Here is a 21,269-nt window from a genome sequence, read left to right as displayed (position 1 = left end):
CCACCAGAAAATCACAAATAATAAAACACATCATTGCAAATACACTCTATAAATAATATATATATAACTATTTTATATATATATATAAAAATACTTAAATGCTTGCATACATTATGTCATTTAGGGGAAAAAAGGGTTTTAAATGTGCTACTCTTGAGTTATTAGGCTGCAATTTTTGGGACATAAAATGGTGAAAACATTAGGTGCAAAATCAGTTTTAAAATTATAACTGACAAGTACCTGCAGAGACTAGAAATCTTTATTCATGCTTGTCACATAAGTAAGTTGGATCAAATTTTGGACTTGAAAACAGAATCTCAGCTGTGTATTTTTGAACTGATTTAGGGGATATTTAACCCAGTCAACATTTTAATTTCTTATATACTGGGCTGCAGTATTGGCCAACAATTCATTTTAATGGTTGGCATTAGAACAGAAACCAACACATTGGTATCCCATACCTACCTTTTCCTTTCCTTTGTATTTGAAGGAAAATTCCACAATATTTAAGAGACTGCTGCTCATTTTCCTGCCTATTTCTAAATATATTTTTTAAAGTACACCATTTCTGTTACATAGTAAGGTGTAATAGTTGTGATCTCACCTCTCTGAACATTTTGAAGAAACTCTAAAAATGTTCTTCTGTTTCCTTATCCCAAATATGTGGCTCACTGGGTACTTTGAACACCTCACTGTTTGGTGATTGATGGCACATCGTGAGAAGTTGAGTTACACGATATGACCTGGAAAAGAGTTAGTTATGTGTATCTTAACTTAGTCATGGGGTTACCTGGCTTGGTTTAACACATTGTATCTTACAGTTGCAAAGTAGTAACAGATAACTTGTAGGCCTGTGTGTGTGTACATTTATGTATAAAGTGATCCTGTGTGCATAAAGCCAGTGAGCGGATCCTTACCTGAAGATAACGTAGCCTTCATGGTAGTTTCCTTATTTAATGCAGTATGTATGCAATACAGATTTTTTTTATCTTTGTGTTATTTATTTTAGGATGTAATTAGGACCATTGTTCAGAGTGGTGGCATCAAGCATTTAGTAACCATGGCGACCAGCGAACACGTAATAATGCAAAACGAAGCCCTCGTTGCACTGGCATTAATAGCGGCATTAGAGTTAGGTGAGTATCCCAGCAGTTCACCTGTTGCCTTTCCAGTCTGTGCCCAAGAGAAGCCATAGAGGGAGAGTTGTATGAGTTTCTTTGGCAGTGTAGAACAGCCTCCTTCTTCCACCTGCCTATGGGTAGCACAGCAGTACGTGACGGTTCATGAAGACCCTGGCAGGCTGTCATGTTGTGCAGAAAACTGGAGACTGCTGGTTCTACAATATCTGCTCCATCCTTCTGGTAGGTGTTGACATGATTTAGAAGGGCCCTTCAATTTAACTTTCAGATTTTGGGCAAAACCCAAAAGAAGGCGAACGTACTTTACAATGGAGACTATATGACCTGACCCTGTTCCTACACTGGAATGGTCACAGAATCACAGAATGTTCTGAGTTGGAAGGGACCCACAAGGATTGAGTTCAACTCTTCAGTGAATGGCCCACACAAAGATTGCACCCACAACCTTGGCGTTATTAGGACCATGCTCTAACCAACTGGCAGAATGAAAATAAAGCTTTCACTTACCTAATTAGTAAGGGCTACAGAACACAGATGGATAATGCCCCCAAAATGTCTTCATTAAGTTCCACAGAAATAGGTGCAAGAGTTGCCATATGAAGGCAGAGATGATTACACAGCTTGACTTGCATTTGTAGTACCTCAGATTTCCAAACAGAAAGGTAAATGGCCAACTGAGGTTCTGTTTATCCTTGCTTATTAACTAAGATAAGGAACTAAACAAATAGCATTACTTATTTTTGCTCTTAATTTCATCTCTTGTCATCAAGTGCGTACTACAGGAATGCTCTGTTCAACTTCCAAATCACTGCCAATACATCAGGGAATTGTTTTAAATAAAAGGAAGGATGTTCCTAGTCACATGAATCGTCTAACTCTCTTGTCTTCAGGCCTTTAAAGGCTAAGCCTCAGTTCAATACCTAATGTTTCTTAGAAAGCTACAGAGGTAGTAACTCACACTGTGATCTTGAAAAGTTTTTCACAGCCTTTATAATGGACTCTGAGCTCCCTCTACCATGGAATCAAGAACTTCACAATCTGTATTTACTCAGACAGAATTTCCAAAAGCAAATTCAGGCAATGGAAGTCTTGAAAATTGAAATATTGCAAGTGTTGGCCGAAATAGCTAGAAAGCCTGGTGGCTTTTCCATCAGCTCACTGCACATTTAAGACTGGATTTTGTCATTAAACTCCGTGGCTGTCCTTTCAAGCAGTTAAGCAACTTCACATTTCTATAGCAAGAGCTGTGATTCCTGTCATCATACCATCAATTATGTGCTTCAGTTTCATACCAGTGAGTTATGTACCACAGCACCCCTTTCACTCCAGTGAGAGATCCATGTTTCAGTAAATAGCTACACACGGAAGCATCAAAGCAAGTGGCACTTACAGACTTAAAATTTTTCACTTTATTTCAGTCACTGCTGAAAAGGATCTTGAAAATGCTCAGCTTGTTCAGATTCTACACAGACTGCTCTCAGACGACAGGAGTGCTCCAGAAATAAAATACAATTCCATGGTGCTGATCTGTGCTCTTATAGGATCTGGTGAGTATTCAGGAGAGGCTGCTTCCTGAGATTTATGGATGTAAACTTAGTTCCCTCCTACAGCCTGAACATAGAGCAAATGCAAACACACTGAGACTGGTTTTCTGTTTGCAATGGATGTACACAGAAAGGTTCAATTTACTATGACACTTTCTTGATAGCGTTTATTAGTGTCAAGGAAGGGGCTGTTAAATCAGTTTGGGATATTAACTGCAGAAATGAGACTCTGGTTTCTGCAGGGTGCAGCTAGCTCAAACTTTGACAGGAAAGAAATGACAGTATCAGGTTGTCTTTGCAAATATGAAGGTTAACAAGAACATTATTTTCATCTTAAGCTGCAAGTTCCCTATAACTGATGGTGGTTTAGGAAGGATCCTTACACTTACCTCACTAGGAAGAGTCCTTCGCTCAGCAGCCCTCATGTGCTCAGCCCACCAGTCACAACTGTTTAGGTTGCTTTGAAAGATGAGCAGGACATGCATTAACACATGTCAGTGCTGGACGCTGCAAACTCTCATCTCTCTGAGCTCACCCTCTGCTAAAGGTCAGGCTGTTTTCAGGGTGGTATAGCAGGCTGTGGTTTGATACTGCAACTTCCCACCTGTGTGTGGGCAAACAAACAAACAAAACAAACCACAAAACAAAAAAGAGCAAGGTGTCATTGAGGGGAAAATTTGATTCCCAGCTGAGGTTTCAAGAAGTCGCTACATTTCTTTAATTTGTTTTTTTAAGAAGTATTTAGTCTGTGGAAGGAGAACTAATTTCATTCCATAAAGGTTTCAGGCATTTACAGACAACTAAGATGACAACTGGATTAAGTACAGAAAGGTGTAAACTCAGAGTCTATCTGCACACGACTTGCCAAGTGTGAAATATTTGAGGTTTTCCAGAGATGAATTCAGATGAATTTACAGCAATTCAGTTTAATTGATTAAACGTTACCATAGCTAAGCATGTTCTGTCTCTGTAAACAGAGATGCTTTTTTTCTTAAACAGAGCTATTGCCTACTGCAAGTGTAATTCAGGTGACCTGTACATCCATGCACGTGAATGCTGTATTACTGCCATCTTATAGGAACAAATACTTGGGTTTGGAGAGTATACACATCTCGGTGTGCAAAGGTTGTGCTCTAAATCTGCTAACCAGGCTCAGCTCCCAGTAAGCATTCATTTTAACGTTAAGGCATGTAAATTTAGTTGTTACTCACAACCTTCTAGAGCCATTTCATGGTTGGGATTATCCATCCATTGTAGAGCAGAATTCTTTTGGCAAAGGTTCCCACTCAGCCTCACTGTGATGTTCTTGTGTATATTCCTACCTGCTTCCAACTAAAATATTCATCTTCAGAAATTCCACCTGACAGTTGCGTTTTCCCTTCCTTGAGTCTTGTCACCTGCAAGACTGACAGTTATTTAAAGTCAAACACTGGTCTCTCTAGTCCACCAGAGTATGGAACAGTCCTGTCTTACGGGAGGTTCTTTAGGATTATCTGACTGGCAGAGTTCAGTCTGCCACCACACTGTAAGCTCTGCCTAGACATGAGGCTCCTTACCCTGCTCCCAGCGAACAGACAGCACATTACTGAATTATGCAGCTGTGAAGTTTAGGCCTAGCACTTGACTGACCCAGTGTTCTGCCCTGCTTCCTGACGAACAGACCTATGTAAAATCAGTGAGAACACAAGAGTAGCAACTGAGCAAATTAACTTTTAACTTTTTTTTTTTTTTTATTATTTTAACCAAGGAGAGGAGGATCAAAGAGCCAAATGTCCTTTATATGGGAAAATACTAAAGTACACCTCTCTCCCAGTTCTGTTGACTCTAAACTGTTTTTATCACTGTCTCCACGCAGTGAGCATTTACATGTTCTGTATTCTACTGTAAACAGACCTGGGTAGTCATTTTAAAGTAATAGACCCCAGTATAGTTTCATAAAGACTATAAGCGGTTCCACTGCTTTAATTATTGGTAAGTTTAATTTCTCCAGTGACTGCTGTTGTTACTGTGCTTTGTTACAGGATATCTGGCATCACATTTAACTGATATTGCCAACAACTGTATTCACAGGATCACAGAATGGGTCAGGTTGGAAGGGACCACAGTGGGTCATCTGGTCCAACCTCCCTGCTCAAGCAGGGTCACCCTAGAGCACATGGCACAGCATTGCATCCAGACCATTCTTGAATATCTCCAGTGAGGGAGACTCACAACCTCTCTGGGCAACCTGTTCCACTGCTCGGTCACCCACACAGTAAAGAAGTTCTTCCCCATATTCAGGTGGAACTTCCTGTGCATCAGTTTCTGCCCATTGCCTCTTGTCCTATTGCTTGGCACCATCAGGAAGTGCCTGGCTCCATCCTCTTGCCACTGTCTCTTCAGATAATTATATATATATTCAGGAGGTCCTCTCTCAGTCGCCTCTTCCCAGCTCCCTCAGCCTTTTCTCATAAGAGAGACGCTCCCATCCCTTAAGCATCTTTGTTGCCCTCTCCTGGACCTGCACCAGGAACTCCTTGTCCCCCTTGTACTGAGGAGCCCAGAACTGGGCACAGCATTCCAGATGTGGCCTCACCAGGGCTGAGTAGAGGGGCAGCATCACGTCCCTTGACCTGCTGGTAATGCTCTTCCTAATGCATCCCAGGATATCATTGGCCTTCTTGCCCACCAGGGCACACAGCTGGCTCATGGACAGCTTGTTACCCACGACCCACAGGTCGTTCTCCACAGAGCTGCTTTCCAGCAGGTCAGCCCCCAGCATGGTGCAGGGGGTAATTCTTCCCCAGGTGCAGGACCCTGCTTTTGCCTTTGTTGAACTTCATTCAGTGTTAAGCAGTAAATAGATATCAATTTATATGTGATTCTTGCCATCTGGAAGTTTCTCTTGCAACTGAGTGAATGGTTAGAGAAAGAAAAATGAGGATAATGGAAAACAGAAGAATCATCAAAAGCAGAGTCACTTCTGTGTGCGAGAGTCTCTGGGAACCTGGATGTTATCAACCGCTGTAAAGCACAGTAAAATGCCTGTATAAACATGTTGATATCTCAGGAGAAAGAAGAAAGTGCTTACATGGCATAATCACCCCAACAGCTTCACTGACATCACTCTGATGACATCACATACAGGTTCCCAGGTGCACAGCAGCATGAGAGTTCCCAGCTCTGACATGGTGGGGGTTAAACTGTGTGAAAACTAAAAATATGTGAACAAGAAAGAAGGTAGGGATGGGAACAAATGCAAAGTCTGCTATTTAAAAAGAAAAAAAGAAGTAAATAGCACAGCTACAGCGTAGCTATCTGAAGCAGGTTTGGTTGGGTTTTCTCCTGGGAAATTCAGAGATCAGGACCACAGCAGCATGTGGAAAGCTGTAGACAGCTTTCCATAATATGTAGACATTTCCACAATACATGTAGACATTTGTTGCTGAGTGGGATTTCACTGGAGTTGCCTGAACAGAGCATGAAACAAAACCAACTGCTTTGGATCAAAATTGTGAGATTTTTAGAGTATGGGGCTTTGATTTTATGAGTTGCTCACAACCTCTCCTTATTAAAGTACCATGCAATCCAGGATCAGATTTACCAGAGTGTCTCTTAGTTTTGAGTAAAACATGAGCAGTGTATCCATATGCGCAGCACTGGGCAATGCTCCGTTCGTTGTGTTTGCATTAACTTCAGAGCTGAGCTGTGAATGGACAGCAAACAGTGACCAGGTGATGACACATCCATTAAAGACATCAATCCCCACACAACCAGTAAGAGCTGGTACACACAAACAATGCAGTGAGCCTGTCAAGGCTGAGACCTCACTTGGTCAGGCTGGTTTAAGGAATAAAGTGAAAAAATGTTTTCAGTAAAAATACTTCCAAAGCCTCTGTTTTAGAAGGCAGTCCAGGTGGATGTTCTGAACTGCTATTCAGCAGTTTCATCACTGATAATTACCTGAAATCCATGGAGTTTGTGCATGCCCCAGGCCCTGAAGAGTTTTCTCATTCCTCAAAAGCAATTCAAAAAAGTAAATAACCAGATTATGTGTACACACAGAGCTGTGTGCTTATGTGTGTACAGGGTTCAGTAGAAAAGTTGCTCACAGTTTTCTGTTCTTCTTTCCGTCTCATACAAAGCACTGTTTAATATTTCCTTTTCCAGAGCCTCTTCAAAAGGAAGTGCAGAGCATGGCGTTTCTAGAAGTCATATCAAAACTCCGCAGCCATGAGAACAAAACTGTTGCCCAGCAGGCCTCGCTAACAGAGCAGAGACTTGCTGTAGAAAGCTGAGGAAGGTCTTGTTTCCAGTGCATCCCATCACAGATTCCTCCTTTGTCCTCCGTCCTGCTGCCACTCCTGCTGTTTTCCACTGTATCACTCGTGCATGCGTGTAACGTTCCCACACAGATTGATGAACTGCTGTAGGTACCCGTCCAAAAAGGTTTCTACAAATTCATAGGTGGTGTTAACATGAACCTGTCTCCACCCGTAACTGTTCTACTTGTATTCTTGTTGCTTGGGCCACACAGTAGAATGTGCATGTTGTAGTCCTATGATGATGTAGAAGTGGTACTACACAACTGACTCTTTCCTCATGCCCCTTAACTGCATAACAATGTACTACTAAATTAGGGACAATACGAGATGCAGCAAGTCCAGACTAGTGTGCTGACTATAGGATTAAGAAGTAAATCTAGCTCAAATTTTGGTGCTTTGGAGATTCAGGTTTGAATGCAATGTACTGCTGCTCATTCACTGGTCTTGCCTATTAATGTCAAACTCGTGGTACCTAGAGGTAACAAATAAAAATTTCAGTGCTCTCACTTTACTCTGTGGTTTATCCTCTTTTGTAATCTCACGCAGAAGCTGCGACTGCACTACCGTGCACTGGCAAGGAGTTGGTTTTGTTCCTGGCTCTGGCCCGACGCATTCACTGCCTTGCAGCTGAGCGGATACAAAAGAAACTATTCCAACCACTTCTGCTGTGTGTGCTCACACAGAGGCACTGTGTGGTGTAACAATCATGCATTTGAGCAGCAGTGCGTGATACAATCCTTATCCTATAAAGCCATGTGCGTACAAGTGCTCTTGGGCTTGCTTGGGATTGCTTTTTTGTTTACTAGGGGTTTTTTTTGTAGATGGAATTTTAAGGGCATATCTTGCAGCAGTTTCTCAACAGAAGCCCATCGAGTGAGAAATGGAGGATGCAAGACACTTCCTTTTTCTCCTCTCCTAGGTAAGGGAGATGGAAACTGCCAGTCTGAGCATCGTATCTCACAGCTGCTCCTTTGTAGGTTTGTAACATGCCTGTGAGCAAATCAGCAGACACCACTTTGGCAAAACAACGAGCAGTTGCGAGTTTCCAGCAAGCCAACAGATGTTATTTTGGACTATGCGATACCATTACCTAGCTTGATCAAGCCCACCATGCACGAAGGTCATAAGATCTATAACATTTTAAAGTGAATTCAGCACTTCCAGAGCTGAAGTGCCAGCCTTGGAAGTTTCAGGCTCCTTTTTTATCATCAGAGGCAGCAAACCCAAAGTTCAAGCACCCATGAGATCCCTGTGCCAGGTAATTGAAAAAACGCAGCAGATGCTACAGGAGTTTTCACACTGCTGAGATTCCACATCCATTTAATCATTTAATCCAGTGCCAGAAACATCCAGAAAAAGCCTCTAACACCAAGCTGTACAACAACAACAGAAAAAAACAAACCCACATATTCAAAAAGGCATTTGCTAGCAATAGTGCAGTAAAGCCACTGACAGAGTGCAGAGCTGTGAACAGAGTGCAGGACCCTGTGACATCAGGCTTCAAACAACACAGAACCTCTGCACTGCTGCTGAACATAACCAGCATGTTTACAGTCACAGGTCATAGGCCCTCACAAGCCCAAGTTTTGTCAGGCACAGAAACTGATTTAAACAGATCCCAAAATATATTTGAAAGGCCAGTTATCAATGACCTACCTGGTTCTAGAAAGAGACCATTCTTTTGACATTGGCATAAACTGCAAGTGCTCGTACGAGCTGTAGCGGACAAAGTTGTGACACTGAAAAAATTCCCGTTTGCCTGGTTGTCTAACAGTAGCTGTGGTTAAGCATTAGCCATATTCTGATCATCAAAGCAAGGATACCACTGTCATAGCAAGCATAAGCACAGGCCAATGGTGATACCCTACTTTCACATGGTTTCCCTGGATGGAACATCAAATGACTTACATTCCTAGATAAAATCTGTGCTAAGTCTAAGAAGGAAAGGCTGCATAAGGACGAAGATGGGTATATGTCACAGTAGAAGGAGGTAATTGAGGAGACTGTATCTGGCCACACAAACACTGCACTGTCCTGAGGCATGCTGCAGCCTGCAGGTCATTTCTATGTAGCTGGTAAATCATTTATCCTCTGAGCACCTTCAAAGCCAGAAATGGGATTTAAGGATGTTACTATCGCATGTATTTCACTACTCACTTGACTGGAGGCAACTTAAGTGAAACTGCTGACAATAATTCCAATTAGATGTTTACTAGATAGATTACATCTCAGCAAAGCTTGACATCTGCTGCTCAGACTGTTTTTAGGATGGCAATGCTGGACATGGGGCCTTTTCTTCTGTCTTACTACCACTGTAAACCAAGCTAAAGCATCTCTGTGGCCACACGACACAGGGCAGGCAGTGCCTGCCTCGTGTATTACACCTGTCTGCATCTCTAGGAAGTTTGCAAGACCTAGCATCACACCAGCCAAAAAGATAAAAAACCATCTGTTTTTACATTTCACAATGTCCTTATTACAAGGAGAATTTTCACTTTGGGTAAGACACAAATCCCAACAATATGGATCCTTGGATCCAGAGCACCCACTTCAATCTGGATGTAGAGACCTGCTTTCAAATTGGTCATGGTGGTGGTCTGTGTACAAAATCTACAGTTTTTGAAATACTTTAAAAAAAAAAAAAAAAGGGCTGCTTCCTTCTTTGTCCAAAGAAGCATAAGACATCATTACCCATTTTTACCTGCACAAAAAAAAATAAGCCAGCTCTCACTACTTCTGTTTAAGGACATGTTGCATGTAGACAAATAAAATTCCCACCTCCCTTTCAAAAGTTTAAGTTGTGACAAATCCCCTCTGTGCTGTTTCCTGCAAAGCAGCAACTTATGAACACTTCAGGGTCACCAAAATGATTCTGGGGAGAGAGCAGTCACTGCAGCTTGAGGAACACCAACGACCTGTTGGAAAGAAGCAGGGCATGTTCATTAGCCAGAGACTTTTAACAAGAGCTGACAGCAGATACGGGATCTCTTCAAGTGAGGACGTGCTCTTCACATATTAGCTTATCATTAATTTAAGGGCAGCCACTTGTGGTGTGATAATGTGTTTCGTGACTTAATTAGAATACAGTATTCTACACCATAGATGAGAGACTTGGGGATTTATTTCCACTGTTACTTTGGAGGATGGAGATAGGGGGTCTTTTCCTGGAGGGATTTTGCATGAATGTATTGTATTAAGTGCTACATCAAGAGTACACATTCACAACATCATATTTCACACAGTTTTATTTATAAAAGTGTAATTATCTAACAAATTGCATATAAAATGATTTACTTCAAGTAAATACAGAATACTGCACGACTATTAAAACTATTGTATTGTCCATCATAAGTGTATTAAAACATTCCTAAAAAATGCCTCTATTAAAAAACAAAAACCCAAGAACACAAGTAGCATGACCAAGACCACTTTCAATAGCTTAAAATGAATTACCAGGAAGTTGCATTAACTTCCTAAGTAGACTCCAGTTACATCCATTGAGATCAGCATGTGATACAATACCACAGTCTAATGCTAAAGATGACAAGTAATACATTATGCACCTGATCTATGCTTTTCTCCTAGACTGAAGGGAACCAATCCAAAATCAGAAAACTAAAGCTCAAGTCAAACTCTACTGGGCATGCAGTTCTGTTATAGCAATACTTTCAATCGGTAAGTGTAGTTGGCTTTTACAATCAATTTTACAACTGATAAAAAAAGGAACACAAGAGAGTACATTCATATAAAAAGGAATGATACACAAAGGGTAAATATCAACACCTTGCTGTACACCTTAGGATGAACCAGAAAAAGAGATTCAGCCGGAACTAATCTGGAATATACGTATCAGAAATGGGTCTGAGTCACAAAACCCAAATCCCAATCTCCCCAGAGCTCAAGGTGGTATTCAGGTCCATCACTACTATGTACACAGCGTGAACATGAACACATGTAGGCATAGAGTTTTTTATTAACACACTTATATTGCCAAAACACAAAAGACAGCTAGCAGTGCTGCCTGGTGCACGCTAGTAGTCACAAACACTTCTTTGTATCCTGCATGTTAAGGGAGACTGATTTTTTTATTTCTTCAAGTGGCAAAATTTGGTAGCTAATGGATCAGGGTAGTATTGTTTTGTTTGCTTTAGACAGTTTCATCACCTATTATAGGTATCTGAAAAAGATTCAGAAAGAAAACAAAAATGGGAGGGAGGAACTTGAATCTTCAGGAGTACTTGACACCTCTTAAAGTCTAATTTCCTTCCTAGGTATTTGCAGAACTGCCATTTCAATGCACCAAAAGGCACACACAGCAAGAAAGGAAACGGAATCAAAAACTCACACAATAGTTTCTCTTGTTACCAACCATATTAATCAGAACCAATTTTACCAAGGGTAACTCTAAAGTAGTAAAAACACAGATTGACGTCCAGGACAGTTCTTATAGCACCATGTTTAGTCCCGCCACAAAGGGATGGCAACCTCCCATAACTGGAGGTGCTGACACCAACCCTCCACTTTACAGTCTAATGCTGTTCTAATGCCAAGCAGCAAAGGGAAAAGGCAAAGGAGGTCCTGCCATTGCCCAGAGCCCGAAAGGGTGGCCAGGGCTCCACCTTTCTGAGGTGCTGCCACCCGCCTGCCCGCTGGGCAGACATGCAAGCGCAGGCAGCTGAGGTGCTCAGGCCGCACCCCCGGTGTGAGGGACAGCCTGGACCACCACACAGGACTCACCAGCAAACTCTCACGGTGGACACCTTTCCTATCCACAATAAACACTTTCAGGGTGAAAAGCAGTCGTGTGCAAGAATCATTTAATCTGCATGCTACTATTTACATTTCAAACACTATTTACACACCAGAACTACAATGAGCATCTCTCTCAAAGGGGAGAGAAGAAGGCTTTCAGGACAGAGCACACTTGAGTAAGCATCCCCACAGCTTCAAACTCTAAGGGGCACAATCAAAATTATGGATTTTGAAACAAAGAGATTCTACTGCTACCAAAAGAGTCACACAGAGATGAATCAAACATTTGACAATTAGGCTATTAATTAAAAAAAAAGGAAAAAATCAAACAACAGAAAGGTCTGTGAACACAGAGTATTTAGAAAGCAGAGGAGCAAGGACTGTGATGCCCTTTGGCAGGGCTCAATGGGGTATATGGAAATGGCTTTAAAGCCCAGTGCTGCTGCTGCTGAAGCTACCAGGCTCCTCATTAGCAATGCCACCATCCCACAGGAATCACACAAACAGAGCTGTTTCACAGTCTAAAGGGCCATAAGCCTGACAACAATTCTCTGAACAACTACTGCACATTAAAGATAATTACACTGACCTCTGACCTCACATCTACCCCACCACCACACCAGGCAGGCTAGAAATTGCCAAGGAGTCCTCATGCCTACTGTATCTTATTGCTTTAGACACTGAGCCCATGTAGCAGCAGTTGTGCTTTAGTTGCAGCTCACCTGAACTTTTCCGTTTTCTGGAAGAAAGCTTGCTTGTATTCAGCAGGCTCTAACAATAATACATTGATTTCCAAGGCCTCCCCACAAGCTATCCAAACTGGACACTTAAGCTGCTGAGTAGCCCAGCTGCTGATGGGGCATTATTAGGACATCTTACCTGATCTTTAGACAAGAAAATGTGGGATTTAAATATGCAATATAGACAGCTAATCCTGAACATTCAGTACACATACATCAAACAACTTTGAACACAAGGAAAATAAGTATCTCTTGGGAGTGGGGGAGGGAGGAAGATCAACATTTGCAGCAATAAAGACAAGCTCTAGAAAAATAAGTTATTTAGTGGTTTTTGTAAGAACAGTCAGTCATTCCGGGATTCAGCAGAAGTGTTGCACATCTGTGTGTACACATGCAAGTAGTGAGAACAAGATTTGCTCACCTCAGAGGATCTACCCTCCTATCAGTCTGACACTGCCAACAGCACATTCAGCAGACTGGAACTGAGAGAACAGCGTGACAAGACAAAAGGCCAATACAGTACAACTGCAGAAATTCAAGTAGAAGAACGAAGCTGTCTTCAGAAGCCCAGAGCAGCAACAGCAGTATTCAAGATCAGTGGCAACAAGGAATGTTTCTGTAATTGGGCTTTTTTTTCCTCCAAACCAAAGCCCTGGGTCACAATCAAGGCTCTTTGGTGGAAGGGTTACTTCCTCAACCCTGCTTCCCTGATTCCTCCCTGCATCATTTTGTTTCAGTGCAGCAATACCTGTCCTGCCGCTATCAGGCAAAATGGTGTGTCCCTTTTGGGGCAAAACAAACATCAGTAACTCCTCAAGTTGAGGAGTGGCTAAGAAAAACATAACACTGTGGTGAGGTGGAACCAATTTTATTAAGGACAGTGAATTATAATTGCTTTCAAAGGCTTTAAAAAAATACTCTGAGTCATGGCTGGCCTTTAACAGCAGATAGCAAGGGATATGGAGGCTGCCTGATTCAGAGCCAGTCAGTGGGAGTTAACCAGAAGAGGATGAGGTAATGCTCAAAGACAGGAGGACAACAGGTCTGTCTGAGGCATCTGTGAAGTGCTGGTGTGCCTATCACCAGCCTTCAGAGGGGAAAAAAAACATGGCCAGCTAAAGCACAGAAAGGCAAAACGTGCAAGGGTATATATACTCATTTGTTTAAGAGTCACAGGACCAGAAAGGGCCTTAACAGGTCATCAGATCAGCCTTCTATCCATCCCCCAGAACAGAAAAGCTTTGAAAGCAATGCATTCATCTCTTCTACTCCACATACCTCATGTTTTAGGAAACTCAACTTAGAAACATGTTAAGTTCTTACAAAGAGGTGCTGCACACCCTTTGTCACTGTCTGACCAAAGCAGGAGCTGAGAACCTACAGCTTTCAGGACTAGTTCTGCAGATAGTGAGAAAGGTCATAAAACAAGCTAAATTTATACAAAGTGCAATAAAACTACCCAAGCCATGGTCAGGTCTGTAAGTTCACTACTGTTAGTGAAGAAGGACAAATCAAAAAGCCTAAGCTGGATGGAACCTGATGTAAGCCTTCTTCCACTAGTTGTGCTTTATTCCAAATTCTACTCTCTTTTGTCCAATTCAAAAGAGTCTGTCTTGGCTGATCCTAATAAACACTTCTATTTTAAAACTTTTATTCCATTGCATCAAGAAAGCTTTTTGTTGCCTTTAGAGCAAGAAAGGGAGACATCTCCATAGCAAGGATTTGTTCACTGGAGGTATGCATTTACTCTGGCAAAAACTGTTCTCTCCAACTTCCAAGAGAATGGGATATGATCTTTCCATAATCACATGCGTTTACCAATAAATAAGATTGGATTAGACTGTATTAAAACATATGCACGAATTTAAAGCACTGGAGTGTCACAGATGCTTACTCCACAGCTCATGCAAGTGAAAAGAAAAAGAAAAAAAGAAAGACCAAAGCCTCAGCTAGGAACAGACAAAAAAAGGAATTTTTGCAGGAGTATTTCAAAGCATTAATATCAGCAAGATCCCTAAAAACATTAGGTTACACTAAATTTCAGAGAAACAGAAGATTTTGCCATATCAGATACATATGTTTTGATTTTTTTTAAGTTAATATATAAATCATTCTTTGAATATTATTCTTCACTTGGACCCAACATCCACACTGCTTTCATACATTTATACAGTTATATCCCATCCTTGCCTTAAAAGACTGATGTCCAAAGGTATGGCAGCAACCAAAGGCTCTACAACCCTTGTTTGTCAAATATAAAACTCCTTTCCCATCATACAAGGGTGGAGAAGGAAGAAAGATCTTGATAAAATTAGGCAATTCTCCCTGTGAGCTTGCTGATTCCAACCTCAAGGTACTACAGGGAGATGGTTGGAAGCTTACATAAAAAAAAATTTCCCTTGTTTTAAAAACAATTTCTTTTACTGTACAATAGATGCATAGAAAGTTGCTTCCTGCTTCATGGGTTTATGCCTGTAGCTACGTTTAGCTGTGAAAACAAGAAGATTGCTCCTTTATGGAGTGGTGATGAGACAGACTATCTCAGGAATATTTGGCAGCTACCAAAGAGCTCATGACATGAAGAATAAACAGCATATCCACAGACTACAACGATGCAACTCTGTCTCACTGAATACACCAATTTAAAAAAGTGTCCACTTGTTACTCAAAATCAAGAATACAGTAGAGATTCACGGCTCAACAGCTTTCAAAGTGGTGGTTTAAAAGAAAAAAAATTGTCAGTGAGCAGCAGATTTTCAATAGCCCACTCTTCTCTCCCCCACCCCAAAGAAACACAAGTTCACTGCAATATCAGGAACTTAGACTTGAGACTGCTCTGGAGAGAAGGCTTCCCTGTCACCCATGTCCATACAGCTTGGTGTCGGAGTGACACACTGGAGGTTTCAGAGGGTTTCGGTTGTCCAGTGTCTTGTTGTGGTTACTTCAGCAGTTTTACCAGCTGGCTCTGACAGCCTCAATGTCACTAACCAAATTCTGGGCTAAGCATATCCCAAATATCTGGAAGAGACAACAGTTTATTCATTTAGAGCATAAGGTAACTTCACAAAGTTCAGTTCCTTAGGTTATATAGAACTTAGGTATGAAAACAAGCAGCAGACAGTTAGAAATCAAATTAACAGTAAATTGCAAGAAGGAATAATATTGCAAAACTCCTGTAATGCCAGTATTTTTATAGTGCCGCTGGCTTTCAGGAAACTGAACAGTTCTAGTCTTGCTTCAACAAAAGCAATTCTAAAGGCTTTCTGCTGCTCATTTAAACACCATCAGAAACAGTAAGTCTGTAGGGACTAAAAACCTCTACCTAAGCTTTATCTAAGAGAGTGTTTGTTTTGACCTACAGAGAGTTGAAAAGAAAAAAATGCATCCCAATAGATAGAAATTTAAATAGTCCTTAACACAAAGAAAGCCTCATACATTTAGTTCCCCTCACTAAACCCAGCACATTATATTTCTATGGGTACCTGACACTGTATTTCCAGTTCTCATATACAGTTTCCCCCCTCATATATTCACTTTATTCGTTATTCCTTTGCGTGACTCATTACAGGGAGCGTGACGTTTACCTGCAGCAATGCTATCCCAATGAATATACCAGCAACTATGGTAAGGTTGTCCTGCAACCATTTCTCAAACTGAGGGACACAGCCTTTAGTGTAGATAACAATCTGCTGATCAACTTCCTGCCAAGGAGAAGAGGGAAGAAAACAGAGATAATTATATTCAACTATCCCATCAGTAGAATAATCTGCTCTTGCAACAGGGATTCAGATCCTTAACATACCACATTAAGAAGAAAGAAAAAAAAAGCTTACTGGTTTTTGCCTTGCATCGTAGCCACACTGAGTATTAATAACATCTTCCTGGGGGGGGGGGGGGGGAGAGAGAGAGAGAGAGAGAGAGAGAGAGACAATTAGTGAAATGTCTCCCAAACACCTCTCCCAGGCTCCCCAGAGTTGGTCCTGTATGTAAATAAGACAATCACCTTAACTTTGATTAGCATATTGCTTTAAAATAAAGCCTTCCTCTTCCACTCAGTGCTATTAATTATTTGCAACAAACAAAAGCACATGGTCAAAAAACTTTTTCATGATTTAGTCAGCAAGCTGGGAAGACCAGCCCTCCACCTGGGTGAACTTCATGTTCCAGATACAAGCATTCAGAAGTCAAAGCAAAGGGAATAGGGAACATCTATTTTAAATGGAAGAACCTTCTGCTGAAAAGGTTTTGTCTATACTAAAAAATATATGCCAAGAATACTGTTAACATTTTCAGGGTTCAATCTGTGCAGAATGAAGAGGTGACAAGGGGCAGTTCTGTTGCAGAAATTACAAGTTCTTTCTGGGAATGTCCCTAGAAATATATACAGTATCTAGTTCCTTTCCAAAAACCAGAAAGAAAAAAGAACAGAACGTGTTCTTACTGTCTGTTCATTCTTACAGGAGTTTAATACCAATGGGAAAGGAGGGGGGTTTTTTTCCCCTACTTCCTTTCCTTTAGTGCTCCCAAAGCACAGGTAATAAAATAGCCTCTGGAAGACTTTCCCTAGTGAACAAGTGCTATCCACTGACAGCTGAAGATGCATTATTACTTTGTATACAATTATTTCATGGCAACAAAATGAAACAAGTACTTTCGGTGTCATCCACAAAGGGAGCAAAATATTAAGTTACTGGCTTATCATATAATAACAATGAGCAGAAGAAGGAACTACTCAAGAAAGTGAGAAAATCAGCCAATCTTAGCTAGGTGTACAAAACACCACAACGTAATCAAATTGTGGGAAGTGAGAAAGGTAGGCAGTGGAGAAATGGATTTTAAAAAGCAGCCATATGGAAAAAAATATCTCCTATCAGCACTAAAGCTCCTCTGTTTCCTCACTCTGCAGGAAGTACAACAGATTGCATTCTGTCAGTTGCCCAAACTGGATTCCCTTAATGAACCTTTAAGATTTGAGCAACTTGTATCTTTCAATGCCGGGATATAAGTGCCAAGTTCTTCAGGGCTGTAAAAGTACCTAAGATTCTGACAGAGGGATTTTAAGTTTTCTTCCTTGTACTGTATGCTTCATCATTAATGTCTTCTGCCTTGGAATTTGTTAACGGAAAGAAGGTATGAAGAATGCAATTGAAATAAACAAACTTGACTACACTTGTCTGTAAAGGAACCTGCTAAACTATAGCAAAGTGAACTACAGGAGTCAAAATTTGTTTTAAGATACTTATTTTAGTCTACCTTAAACTTACCACTTCCTGATTCAAGCTAAACTAAAAGCAAGTTCTGTTCAATAAAGCATCCACATAACTCTTTGCATCAGTCCAACGCTGAATCCTAATTCCAGAAAGGACAACTTTGCTTTTCCGCAGAATAAACCTACATTTAATCACTGCAATTGAACCAGTCACAGCTTGTTTACAATTATATCCATTATATACATGACTTCTAATATTTTTAGTCTTTATTTTAAAGGCAATTAAGTGTGTTGCTTCCTTACAATGAATGAGATTAATCTTTAAATTTCTGGTTGCTCCATCACACTCTAAGAAACTGCATAGCCATATACACAACAAAGAGAGAGAGAACTATAGGATTTATAGGATTACCTTGTACTGCTGTCACTGGTTTGGTTTTATAACAACCATATTTTTAAAACTGGGTTGTGATGACCTCTGTGTGGATGGGTGGGGAGACAGGCAAACAGTAGAGGGAATCCAAAGCATAATGTAATGCTTGAGCCTAATCTACATTTTGTTTTAATATCCCATTGAAACATTTTCAGCTATGTTTGTGAGAAAGATTCAAACTACTGCAAAGACACATTCACTGCAGAGGAACCAGAACCAGCTTATGCAAGTGGCAGTGCCTTATCAGGAGAAGAGGAGTGCAGCAGCAGTGACTGGATGCTGGGAGCAGTGACTGCATTGCATTAGCAAGGCAGGAAGCACCTGAGGTGCCTGTTGGAAACTTGCCTAACTTCAGTCAGTGCTAGACTCATACATTCAAGGAACTCTAAGTCATTCCAGGTGGAGAAAAAGCCACAGCTGAATTGCTAGATAATGCAAACACTCAAAGCCAGCTTCTTTCAAGCCATATGAAAGTCAAATGTATACACTGTTAGGCGCATAACACTCTCTATGTACACAGCCATCCCTGTTCCAAGTCTTTCACTGTTAGTGAATGCTTTCCTACACTTTACTCTTCACTCTTGATCATGTCCATATTAGCAATACATGGCTCCAACATTTTCTGCTTGATCCAGAACTATAACTATTTTAAAAGACATGAAAATTTACCAAAAAGCTGCTCCCTCAAACAATTTCTGACTTCTCAAGTCTGATTTCAGGTGACCGTAGGACAGGCAGTAATTTTACAGGGGAGAAAAAGAGTGTGTAAAGGTGTCTATACCCAACTCCAGATTCTAATGCAAACATGTCAGTTCTTCCGGGCACAGACCGACATTCATTACTGTACCTGGAACAAACTGGGTCAAACTGGCTGCAGCCTCAGGACGCTGCATTAAATAATGAATAATATCTCCTTCAGTGTGTCTGATCTTAAGAGGTGCTGTTCTGATGATTTTCAATTGAAAGCTCATATCCTTCAACTCATTAAGAGCTTCTGCTTTTTATACTTGCTAAAATTAATATTTACATTCAGCCAAGCCCATGGTTCTCTCATTCTAATGAAAAGCAACAGAAAACAAACAATGAAGACTTAAGTTAGCTTAGGATTTTTGCTGTCTGCAGAAAAGTTAGTGGTAAGCTGAGCTTGAAGAACAGAAAGAATACAGGTGGGTGAGAAGGTAATGATTATGCATGATTTCCAGACCAAAAAAAAAAAAAAATCTTGAAGAGTGATTTACAATTGGAACGGCAGCCCCATCCTACCCTCTTGACTGTCACTTACAGCAGGGTCTTTAGTACAGCAAGAGAATGGCACACCACAGCGCTCTCGACTTGCATTGGAATCTGTGCAATTGAAGTAAATATTAAGGTTCCAGTCATCAGCTCCAAAAGCCCCACAGCACTGCCACTAGAACAAAGAAAGGAGAGCTTCTTAACTTTCAGAACAAAAATCTCAGCATTAGTAACACGCATCACTGCTGCCAGTTTCCCTCTAGCTTTCAAAACAAAATCTGATGCTCCCACTGGCTTCTTTTGGTTGGTTGGTTTTTGGTTTTGTTTTTTTTTTTGGGGGGGGGGTTTGTTTGGGTTTTTTGTTGTTGTTGGTTTTGTTTGGGTTTTTTTATTTGTTGGTTTTTTTGTTTGTTTTATTGGTTTTGTTTGTTTGTTTTTGTTGTTGTTTCTTTAAAGACCATTCCAAACCTGTAAATTGTTCTAAAGTTATTATGTGATTAAAGTTACGTTCACACCCTGCTATGCTGCTCCCTGGAGAGAAACCTGATAAGCCCAAACACCACCACAGAATTGCACAAGCCTACAAGCTCAGCCCAAGGGACAGTAGAGCCAAGAGTGTAACATTCTGTCCAGTCTAATTGTGTCCTGGATTCTCAACAAAACTAATCAGCTCTGAGGGCTACACTGGTACTTTAGCCAGTTTGGGAGAACTTTGCCTGTCTGTGCATCAGACTGTATGAACATGCTGTTTCTTGAGCATCACACACTGCACAAATAACATCTTTACTGACTTCTTTAAAGAGTATATTTGCCAAAAGGCAGGCTTAGTCTCTGGCAAAACATGTTGAACACACAAAGAATTGGTGTGCTTTGCTGAACTGCAAAGAATGGACTGGAGATCAGTGGAGCACTGATGGTTACAGCATTTAAGAAGCTAGCCCAATGAACCCATCTGTGTCAACTTAAAAAAAGTTTTAAAATGTAAAACCCCACAAACAAACCACATTTTTAAAAGCATTGGAATAGCAATTCTCTCTTTCTAGATGTAGCACAGTTCTCTTTGCAATACCTGAATATGTCTTCAAGCACTATCTTTACTGGTTGAAAAAGTAGCTTGCTCTTCAGACTTGTGCTGTCTCTGGTTTATCTGCTAAGAGTGCTAATCCAATAAGGAGAGAAAGCTTTATACAGTGACTGCAAAGTTGGACTGTAGGCTTTTGGTTGCATACAAATGGATCACTGCTTTCAGATGTAGTGACCTCTGACCTTCTCCCAACTGGACAAGATTCAAACCAGTGCAAGGATCCACATCCTGTTACTTGCCATTTTCCCCCCAGGCACATAGAGGCAAATCAAATGTTGAAACTATCTTAATTGTAGAATGTACAAAAATTAGTAAACATGAATTCAAACAACACTTAACCATCTTACCCACACAGGGCCAAATTCAAAGAAAGTTCATCAACACAGGCCAGAACTGAGTACTGGAGCAAGAAGGTACTGATAGAATAACCTGTGTGCAAAACTCAGTGCAATTTTCCTTTACACACACTGTTAAGTTACAGAGCTTAACCCTCACAGGTGGGTACATCTCTGGCTTCACCACTCCCTCCTAAGTGCAGATGTAGTGTCACTTAGAGAACAAGAGTCACAGAGTTTAGAGTCACAAGAACTCTATGAATGGCCCAATTCCACTAAGTCTACTTCAGCAGAAACAACACTGTAGTTTCATTTGGACCAACCAAATATCTCTACCACTCTACAGCGTGGTGTAGCAACTCTAACGCTGCTAAAACTACACCAACGTTCATCTTAGAACCCAATTAAGCTTAGAAAATGAATAATTTTTTAAACAGATGTGACATCTCCTACAATAAAATATTTCAACTTAATGCATTTGACACACTAAGTCTTC

The 21,269-nt window shown here is 40.8% G+C and overlaps 2 protein-coding genes across 4 annotated transcripts in view; one reads left to right on the top strand and one right to left on the bottom strand.

Annotated features, from left to right (window-relative positions):
* The window catches only part of RAP1GDS1 (Rap1 GTPase-GDP dissociation stimulator 1), a 93,809-nt gene extending 86,311 nt beyond the window's left edge, over positions 1–7,498 (top strand). For all 3 annotated transcript variants that reach the window (XM_039384236.1, XM_027738161.2, XM_039384237.1), the window contains 3 exons: positions 1,010–1,136; positions 2,558–2,686; positions 6,833–7,498. In XM_039384236.1, the coding sequence (XP_039240170.1) occupies positions 1,010–1,136; positions 2,558–2,686; positions 6,833–6,960 (384 nt within the window). In that variant the 3' untranslated portion in view covers positions 6,961–7,498. The remainder of the gene's footprint in view (positions 1–1,009; positions 1,137–2,557; positions 2,687–6,832) is intronic.
* A 2,716-nt stretch (positions 7,499–10,214) lies between these two features.
* Positions 10,215–21,269, bottom strand: part of TSPAN5 (tetraspanin 5) — an 84,822-nt gene continuing 73,767 nt past the window's right edge. Inside the window, exons 5-8 of the mRNA XM_027738168.2 lie at positions 19,404–19,529; positions 16,313–16,360; positions 16,064–16,180; positions 10,215–15,497 (exon numbers count right to left, since the gene is read on the bottom strand). Coding sequence (XP_027593969.1) covers positions 15,432–15,497; positions 16,064–16,180; positions 16,313–16,360; positions 19,404–19,529 — 357 coding nt within the window. The 3' untranslated portion in view covers positions 10,215–15,431. The remainder of the gene's footprint in view (positions 15,498–16,063; positions 16,181–16,312; positions 16,361–19,403; positions 19,530–21,269) is intronic.

Source organism: Pipra filicauda, unplaced genomic scaffold, assembly GCF_003945595.2.
Source record: "Pipra filicauda isolate LSUMZ 115617 unplaced genomic scaffold, ASM394559v2 scaffold340_size778089_pilon, whole genome shotgun sequence".
Classification (NCBI taxonomy): Eukaryota; Metazoa; Chordata; class Aves; order Passeriformes; family Pipridae; genus Pipra; species Pipra filicauda.
Note: the sequence above shows the minus strand (reverse complement) of the source record. Positions and strands in the feature narration are given on the sequence as shown.